We start from the raw sequence: 10,012 nt of genomic DNA on the forward strand, positions 1-10,012 counted from the left end.
CAGAGTCAAACTGCCCTCCACTATCTCAGCAGAGGGACTCACTGACACAGAGGGAAGCTTTGGAGCATCTGGAGAAGAACATATATAGAAATAGAACAGTTATAACATAAAATAGCTAGTCATTATTTATCTGATCCATCTGGTGCACTTGATAAGCTGTGCTGCAGGTTCCCAACATGGTAAGAGAGAAAATGTGTAGTAGAGAGAAGTATCCAATACATTCCATCAAACTCATTTTTGACAGCTATTTCCGGTCCCCCCACCCCACCGGATGTCTGTATGTAACTGATAAGAGGGGGGGCATCCGGTCCCGCCCCAACCGGAAATATGGCTGTATGTAACTGATAAGAGGGGGTTCATCCTGTCCCACCCCAGCCGGAAATATGTCTGTATGTAACTGGTAAGAGGGGGTGCATCCTGTCCCGCCCCAACCGGAAATATGTCTGTATGTAACTGATAAGAGGGTTGCGTACATCCTTCCATTGTGTGTTTTTCATTGTTTAAAGACTTTATTAAGTAATACAACTTGAATGAATTAACTAGGAGGTGTTTGTGACAATAAATTTATCATTAAAAAAGTATAGCAGTGAGTTATAAGTAAAAGGAGGAATCTCCGGGGCCAGCAAAGGATCAGTAGGAGGTTTCTTTGGAATCAAGTCAGTCTTTATTATTAAACAAGTGAAGAATAAATTGAAATAATGACAGCAAAGCAGTAAAATGGTATAACGGTGAGTAAAAATTACCTTCAACAGCATGCAGCAAAATAAGAGTGAGTTCCAAAATTAAACTTTGTAAAATCTTTGCTAAAGCTTTGTGTGACAAACTTACCATCATTTAAGAACTAAAGAATAAGATGAAATAATTACAGTAAAATAGTATAACAGTGAGTTAAAATTAAACAGCATTTTTTAATTACCTTCAAAATCTTTGCTAAAGCTTTGTGTGACAAACTTACCATCAGTAAACAAGTGAAGAATAAATTGAAATAATGACAGTAAAGCAGTAAAATGGTATAACGGTGATTAAAAATTAAACAGCATTACAAATTACCTTCAACAGCATGCAGCAAAATAAGAGAGTGTTCCAAATTACTTTGCTATTGCTTTGTCTTACAAACTTGCCATCATTATCACTCCAAAGCTGTAGCCTAGTCTTAAACTTGTGAGTCTTAAAACTTTAATCCTTCTAGAGTCTGTGTCTCCTCTTCTCTGTCCTCTCTCATTCTGGTGTAGCATAGGCTGTGGGGTGAATTGAGGAATGTGCTCCACCCCCCGCACCTCCCTCTGTTTTCTCAACGAGTCGTGTTGGGGAGTCCTGGAACACCTCCCTCTGTTTTCTCAACGAGTCGTGTTGGGGAGTCCTGGAACACCTCCCTCTGTTTTCTCAAAGTCGTGTTGTGTGTTTAGCTGCCATCCTCAGGTAATCTTGTAGACCAGTTATTAACTTTGGTTATCTATAACCCAGACTCCGGATGTTAAAAAAACGGTCTGGTTTTATCAGACAGAGTTCGTGAGTTCGTTTTTGAAACAGGAAGCTATTTTTATCAGCCGGAGACAAGAGTTTGGAACTAAATAATAATCTGGTTGTACCAGAAGTAACGGCCCCAACCCCTCATCAGTTATCTCCCACATGCAGAGCAGCACTCGTGTGTTTTTTTGTTTTCTTACTTCTATAAGTACCCTACCAGAAATCCAGAGGTCTTCACACTAGTGACTTGAAACCAGAGCGATGACCCTTCAAAGAGAACACGGTACGCATTCAGCCTTTCCTCCACAACTAAAGAAATAGCAAAAATCGACACTTTGTATTTTCATTCCTGCGTGTTTTCAATTAACAGTTTTTGACTTGATCGACAATGGGCTTCATTCAACCGAATATCAACTTGAAGGTAAGAGGGCCTTCTATGTACTAGAGTGAAATAGAAATGTTCTAAATTTAAAAGTGTACTATCCTGATGTGTATTTTGTATATTGTTTTTACAGATTTGTACTCAGGCGAGGAAATAGGTTCTACAAGGGAGAATGGCATTCCATCAGCGCAGGTTGTAGATCTCACAGGAGAAGTCGGTAAGTAAGGTTACCTTAACTTTTAATCAGTGTGTAGGTTTTATTTATTTATTTACAAACTTTTACGCAGATGTGGTAACAGTACTCTTTTCTTTCATTACACCCACAGATGGTGCGAGCGATTGTGAACGGTACTTTATGCAGGGTCTCTCCCCTACCAATTACGAGGAGAACGGTCCGGTTCCGGAATCGGATCAGCCCTCGGCTTCGGTACCGCAAGTGTACATAACACCGGGCTCCCCGGAACACGTTGAGCCGGATTTGTCCCCGGAATCACCCGTCGATGATGTAGAGCGCTCCAGTCAGGCCGCAGATGGGAGGTCACGTAACGGATCACCGGTAGAAGCGCGGGGACTGATAGCGGAGGAAATCATTCATCCGGACCCAGCAGAACCGTGTACGCCGCTGAATCAGACTGAGCCTATACCGAACAACGGACCTCGGAAAAGGGAACACCGTAGAAGGCTCATTTCAACCAGCAGCAGCAGCAGGAGCAGTAGTAGGAGCAGCAGTAAGTAAATTGTTATAACGCTCTAAAACCATTAACCTAGCAAATATGCAGTCATAAAAAAAGTATAGCCTATATACACAGTTTCCCGTGATACCATGTTGCTGATTATTAGGCATACAATTAATGAGTTAAAAGTATTCCACACTATTTTCTCAAATACAACAGCATGTCAAATGTTCTATGCAGAAAGTAGTCTTATGAGTTAACCTGACTCTAAAAGCTATTTTGCTTCTTTTTCATAAAGTAGGCTATTACTGTGGTGTTTGTTCGTTTGTTTTGCACTTCTACAGTGTTTTGGTACTGATGTCTGACATTCAGGGTATTTAGTTAAAAAACTTTGCTTGTTTGCTATAAAGTATTAATGTAGTGATTTGTAGGGGTGATGCCTGACTTTCTGTATTAAAATACACAAAAGAGGTTAAAGTGTCTTTGTTTTTGTGTCCCTCCAGCAAACAGACCCCGACGATCCGTGAGAGGCTGTCAGAATTGCTGTCGGACTGCCCATGAACAACTAGTTCTAATGAGTAATGCTTTCCGACTAATGGGTGAAATGCTGGCTGTCTACAGTGATCATAATTAGTAAGGTGATTTATCTGAATTTGTTTTAAATGATTTTTTTTGTTTGTTTCATTTGGTAATTGTTTTTATTGTTGATTTTCACTTGCAATAGTTAGATAAACGTGTTTATCCTGTTTTTTATAGTGTCTGTTTTAAGGTTTAAGTGTGTTTTGATTTTATGATAATGGATGAAAACAAACCGTTAGGGCTTAGGCAGAGTTTATCAGACGAGGTAGATCGACATTATCAGAATGAGTCAAACTTTCAAAATGGTATAACTGAAAATAGTGTAATTGAAAACGAGACCTCCTCCAGTCAGTTCTTAGATCCGTTACACGCTATAAATCAAGCTCTCGTTGATCTGGAACGCTTAGAAAATGAAATACCAACTGCTTTATTAGATGAAATCAACCAAATGAATGAACCCTTTCACCAAAACAACATCCCCTCTTTACCCGAACCCGAGCATATTCCTGTCTTAAACTCATCTGTGTCTCCAGACCTGTTGATTCAAATACAAAATGCTCTCTCCGAGCTTGAAAATAATGCAATCCCTGCCTTAAACCCCTCTACATCCTCGACCTATCAGACCCCCATTAACTCCCCCCTCATGGAGCAGGTAGCCAACACTCCTCCCTTGCAACAGCAAGGGGGCAGCGTGTCTCAAAATAATGACCCTGTGGCACCTCAAGCAAGAGTCATATCACGACATAGATTCTGTAATTATGAAATACGTCAGGTGTTGCGCTTTCCTTCTCCAACCAATTCAGAGGGTGTTGTGGATTATGCTCAGTTTTACAATGGTACACTGGAGCAGGTAGATGCGATTTTACAACAAGCCTTGTCACACAGGAGACCCCAAGATGTGGTGCAGTTGGAGCTAAGAGGTGAAAATCTCCGTAATAATGTATCAGTTATCTTACAGGATGGTGATGTTGACAATTTAGCGGGTTTTGAAAGACTTTTGCTTCGCATAGTACAATCCAATTGGACCATTATGACAGATGGTGATCTAGAACTGGTTCTCCAAGTGATCACCTGCCCTACAGGCGCGGGTAAAAGAGCAATGGTGGATAAAATGTTACAAAGCGAAATCTTAAAAAAAAAACAACGCTTTCTGTACATTGTAGAAAACGAGGGGAATCACTTGTGTTTCGCCGTCTGTCTGGCTCATCTTCTACATCCCCTCCTCAACGATAGACAGGCTCTTGAATGCGGCAGAGAGATTCAAAACAAAGTGGGAATGGATGAACAGACACCTGTAGCCTTAAGCGACATCACGCGATTTGAACGTGCTTTGGACTGCAAAATTGTAGTGTTTTATAGAGGAGACGACGATAGGGCCCTCTGTAAATTCATGACCAAAAGCCCAAGACAGAGTAAAACCCTATTTTTGTTTCTCTTTCAGAACCACTACTATGGTATAAAAAATCTAAAGGCCTTTCTGGGTTCCCCATATCTGTGTGAGTACTGTTACACAGGGTACAACGGTGTGCTGAGTCACCGATGCCCTGCTCATTGTTCCGTTTGCTTTGACCCTACCTGTAATCAGAAGGGGTTCCAGCCTATTGTGTGTAAAGAGTGTAACAGGACATGTCGTTCAGAATTCTGTCTGACAAAGCACAAAGAGCCTACAGAGAGGCCCAGAACCAAAAAATTAGCCAGCACGTGCTCGTTGTACAAAAAATGTAACAAATGTGCACAGCTTTACTACTCAGCGATGAGTGGTGAAGGTAAACCACACACATGTCCTGCGGTGAAGTGTAAAATCTGTGGTGAGAAGTTGACCTCTGACGTTACAGATAAGAGGGAGATGCACCAATGCTACATCCAGACACTACCACCTGAAACAAAACACACAGAAAAATTGGTGTTTTATGATTTTGAAACATACGTCAATGAAAATGGCGTTCACATACCCTTTTTGGTGTGTACAAAAACGTTAGATGGCAAAACATGGAGCTCTCAAGGCAGAAATTGTGCCAACGAGTTTCTCACGCATTTCAGACGCCCTCTGTACAAAAATGCTGTGTTTATTGCTCACAATGCTCGAGGTTTTGACTCCTACCTACTCCTCAACGCCATGCTTGAACAAGCATTAAAACCCTCTTTGATTTTGCAAGGTTCAAAAGTCATCTGTATGACAGATCCTGATTTTAATCAAAAATACATTGACTCACTGTCCTTTCTTTCCATGCGTTTAGCCGATATGCCAAAAGCTCTCGGTTTTGATGACAGAATTAAAGGCTATTTTCCCCATAATTTTAGCTCACCTGCCCATTTGACCTACACAGGTCCCTACCCGGAGCCAAAAATGTACGGTACAGAACGCATGACTACGGTACAGCTGAAAGACTTTAACACCTGGTACGAGACGGCGCGCTGCGGTACATTTGATTTCATGAGAGAGGCCCGCCTCTATTGTGAAAACGATGTTGAGATTCTCGCAGAGGGATGCAAGCTGTTCAGAAAACAGTATATTGATGAAACAGCGGTTGACCCTTTTAGCCGCGCGACTATAGCATCTGCATGCATGAAAGTGTTTGTGACCAACTTCCTTCCTCCTAAAAGTTTGGCCATCCCCGATCCCAATAACTACACACGCCAGTTCAAAACGTATTCGAACGCAGGCATACAGTGGCTGCATTGGGTGGCTAGCACCGAAAACATCTTCATTCAACATGCTTTAAATGAGGGGGAAAAACAACTAGGAAAATACTTTGTAGATGGTTTTGCAGAGATCCAAGGTGTGAAATATGTATGGGAGTTTCTGGGATGTTTTTTCCATGGCTGTCCGAGTTGTTTCAAAGCTCATGAGACCAATCCTTTGACCGGCTACCCTTTTGAGGAGATGCATGCGAGGAGCGAGGAGAAATTACGTGAGTTACAGGCCATCCACAATGCTAAAGTGATTGTCATGAGAGAGCACACATGGACCGAGATGAAAAAATCACATCAGGGGTTAAAAGATTTTCTCAAACAGTATAAAGCTCCTCAACCTCTCTCACCCCGCGAAGCTTTGTATGGGGGTCGAACCTGTGCAGTAAAGTTGAGACACACTGCGGGTGCTAATGAAACGGTAGACTACTTTGATGTGACATCGCTGTATCCCTATGTCAACTGTAACTTTCCCTATCCTTTGGGGCACCCAAAATAATCTACAAAGATTTCAAAGAACCCCAAAGCTACTTTGGAATAATCAGAGCCAAAATCTGTCCACCACAGGGTTTATTTTTTCCTGTTTTGCCTATAGAACTGCAGCTGGTAAACTTGTCTTCACACTCTGCCGAACGTGCGCTGAACTTAATTTTCAGGAGGGTCCATGTCAACACAGTGATGAGGACAGAGCGATGACAGGGGTCTGGGTCACTCCTGAATTTAACAAGGCCTTGGAGATGGGGTATCGGGTAGCTGAGATCACAGAGGTATGGCAATTTGATAGACAGAGCGACTCGATTTTTGTTCAGTACATGCACACTTTTCTGAAGGGTAAACAGGAAGCTTCAGGTTACCCCCCTGAAGCCAAAGATCAGGCAGCCCGAGAAAAGTACATCAAGACTATCAGACCAATCAGGGTGTTTTGCTGGATGCGTCTAAAATTCATCCGAATCCTGCAAAAGACAAGTCTCCAAATTATGTCTCAACACATTCTGGGGAAATTTGCACAACGCTCGAATCAGACACAGACTAAACTAATCACTGACCCTGAAGAGTTTTTTAACTTTATGTTTTCTGGAAAATATAAAGTTAAATACTTTTCCTTTGTCAACGACAAAACAGCATTGTTGCAGTGGAGTTATGGTGAGCAATGTATTGCCCCTCCAAACAAGGTAGACAACGTCTTTATAGCTGCTTTCACCACAGCTTATGGGCGTCTAAAGTTGTACAGTTATTTGGAGCAGCTGCAGGAGAGGGTCTTGTATTATGATACAGACAGTATTATCTATGTCACAAAAGAGGGGAGAGACGGCTTGACCTGGGTAATTACATGGGAGATTTGACTGATGAGTTAGATGGTGATAGCATAAAAGAATTCGCGGCCGCGGGTCCTAAAAGTTATGCGTACCAGACTCGTAACAACAAAGTAGTACTTCGTGTAAAGGGTATCACTCAAACGCATGATTGTTGTGAACAAGTTAACTTTAACAGTGTCAAACAGTTGGTGGAGAATTATGTGCTAAACTCTGATGATGGGGGTGTAATTGAAACACCTCAGCACAATATTGTACGAGATAAAAGGGGGTTTTTCCTTAGAAACTCATCATTCCAGAAAAAGTTTAGAGTGGTGTATGACAAGAGACGGTTACTGAGCCAAGGTCAAACCCTGCCTTTTGGCTATTGAAGAAAAAAAAAATGTTTTCATCCAATGAAATTGAGTTTGACCCTAGACTAAGAACACCTTTCTCCTGTCAAATTGTGGGGCCAAGCGGGTCCGGTAAAACTTATTTTGTAAAGTCTGTGTTGGAATCCTGTAATCATGTCATCGACAACATGCCTAGTAATATTGTTTGGATTTTTACTTCTTATCAACCGATGTACACTGAACTGCAGCAGAAGAATAAAAAGATCAAATTTGTTGAAGGATTGCCTGATTCTTTTGACGATGAAATTCTATTCCCACCTGATCAAGATCATCTTATAATTTTGGATGATGTCATTTTCCAGGCCTCTGATCACCCTGAAGTTGTGAAAATTTTCACACAGTACAGGCACCACAAAAAAATGAGTGTCATCATGTTGACTCAAAATGTATTTCACCGTGGAAAGCACAGTAGGACAATTAGTTTAAATAGTAACTATTTGGTTTTGTTTAAAAACCCTCGAGATAGATTACAGATGAGTATATTAGCTCAACAAATATTTCCTGGACGAAAAGCCTTTTTCTTAGAAAGTTTTGAAGATGCTACCAAAGATCCTCACGGGTATTTAATCTTGGACCTCACACCTAGTTGCCCAGAAACTTACAGACTAAGATCAGGAGTGCTACCCCACCAGTGGCCCGTTGTCTATCTTCCCAAATCAAAGTCCTGAGCCAACATGTCAGCACGTTTAAAAAGGAATGCGCCTTTACTGAGGGCTTTATGTCACGCCACCCTCAAAAGCGTAAAGATATTCTCAACAATTGCTCATCGGACTTTCTTCAGTCTTTGTGTGAACTCTCTTTGAATCTTTTAAAAGGAAACATTCCTATGACCTCAGCTCAATATAACAAACTCAAAAAACAAAAAAAATTATAAGGTTGCTGGCTAATAAAAAAACAAGTCTTAAAACCAAACATAAGGCTCTGACAAAACAGTCTGGAGGCTTTCTGTTACCTCTTCTTTCAACAATCCTTCCTGTCATTTTGGGAGGGCTATTATAGATAAATCATGAGTCAGAAAATGTTTTGGTGACGCCTCAGCAACTAACCGGCTGAATCATTCTGTACATCTGCATCCAACGCCGAAATAATGAGACATACGGTAGAAAATGATTTGGATGAAAAAATGAGGGCAATACTAAACGAGGATGGTATGAACGCTTATGAAAAAATTAAGAAATACAATGCCCTGCTGCAAAGATACCTAGCTCTGGTCAACAAGGAGAGAAGGAAGAACGGCACATTACTGACAGTAGCTAAAGATTCTGAGGCACTGAAGCAGCGCGTAGAAGGAGGAGAAGAAGAAGAAGAGACAAGAAACTGGATGAAACAGCAAGGGAGGGTTGTACAAAACTTGCCGGCTCGCTATCGTAACAATGCACAGTACATCATAAAGAAATTAACCAAGAGCCGAGGTGGGTGGACTCCCAGGGGAGAGTTTGTGTATAACGGAGATGTTGTGAAAGGTTCACACCTGCTTGACTTGTTTAAAAGTCTGACGTCCCTTAAAAAATCCCAGCCTCCTAAGGGATGGACAGGTTTTTGAATACTTTGTCAGAATCAACATCCCTTTATCAATGATGAGCAACCCTCAAGCTCGAGAGCAAATAGGCAACTTCAAACGGTAGGACCCGGGAAGATGAGGAGGAGGTGATGTCCCTGCCGATAAAGAGGGGAAGAAGGAAAAAGCAGACACCCCGTGCCCCTCGCAGGGATGGAGAGGATGATGAGACACAGCCCTTACTAAAGAAGGGAAGAAAACACAAACGAGCATCTTTAACCCCCAGTGGGAAGAGGTGGACGCCTCGCCACCCTCAAGAAGAGAAAAAAGAAAGAAACTCACCCCCTTGCTCCACGATGGCTTAATTTTAACCCATAATAAAAACAATTCAAGCTAAAGTTATTTGTCTCAAGATTCATCTTTATAACTTATAACAGTCTTTGAACATTTGTAAAGAACAAACTGTGTGGTGAAAAGATGCGGCTCTTTGTTGCCTCATACAACGTTGATATTTTTCACAAAATTGGATCATAGAATATTTCTTGTAAAATCATCATGATACAAAGACAGCACATTCTCAAAAGATAGACCGCAGGCTCGATGACACAAATAGAACACACAATGCTGACCACATGTGGTAGACAGTGTATGCTGAAACTGATGTGTATGATATGAAATGGTTTCACAGCGTTTTTAAAAATTCCAAGACTTTTAGGGTAATGTGAAAACTCTGGTGAGAATCCAAAAGAATCAAAAAAGCTAGCTTTCTGACCTTCCTCAAGAGTGAGCGCCAGCCAGTGCTCCCAGGCTCGTGTGCAGGGTGGGTGTTAACTATCATGTAAGCTGGTAGTCTAAAGGACTGTCTCAGTAAAGGTAACTGATCCGAAGCCCACACGCCACAAAAGGAATCTCCAAGTAAATGTCGCAATATTCTTCCAATTCATGGTTGTTCATATTGCTTTAGTAATAGTCACCAACACTTGTCGTTTGAATTTATTTCCAGAATAGATTCGTAA

At 41.4% G+C, this 10,012-nt stretch overlaps 1 protein-coding gene across 1 annotated transcript; it reads left to right on the top strand.

The window, feature by feature from the left end:
- Positions 1-1,664: 1,664 nt before the first annotated feature.
- Positions 1,665-4,598, top strand: LOC119919181. Its single transcript, XM_038739644.1, has 6 exons — positions 1,665-1,750; positions 1,838-1,888; positions 1,983-2,066; positions 2,176-2,577; positions 3,027-3,161; positions 4,544-4,598. Exons 1-5 carry the CDS (start codon positions 1,729-1,731, stop codon positions 3,155-3,157), a joined length of 690 nt encoding a protein of 229 aa, XP_038595572.1. The 5' UTR covers positions 1,665-1,728; the 3' UTR covers positions 3,158-3,161; positions 4,544-4,598.
- Positions 4,599-10,012: the final 5,414 nt, after the last annotated feature.

This window comes from Micropterus salmoides, unplaced genomic scaffold, assembly GCF_014851395.1.
Source record: "Micropterus salmoides isolate LMB-PRFRI ecotype aquatic unplaced genomic scaffold, ASM1485139v1 Ms_hic_scaffold_260, whole genome shotgun sequence".
In the NCBI taxonomy this organism is placed as follows: Eukaryota; Metazoa; Chordata; class Actinopteri; order Centrarchiformes; family Centrarchidae; genus Micropterus; species Micropterus salmoides.

What these genes read in the sequence shown, in the direction of transcription:
- LOC119919181 (XM_038739644.1), top strand. Translation starts at nt 1,729, where the DNA reads ATGACCCTTCAAAGAGAACACG. An exon ending in AGATCTCACAGGAGAAGTCG is followed by an intron (nt 2,067 to 2,175) that starts GTAAGTAAGGTT and finishes TTACACCCACAG; the next exon opens with ATGGTGCGAGCGATTGTGAA. An exon ending in GAGCAGTAGTAGGAGCAGCA is followed by an intron (nt 2,578 to 3,026) that starts GTAAGTAAATTG and finishes GTGTCCCTCCAG; the next exon opens with CAAACAGACCCCGACGATCC.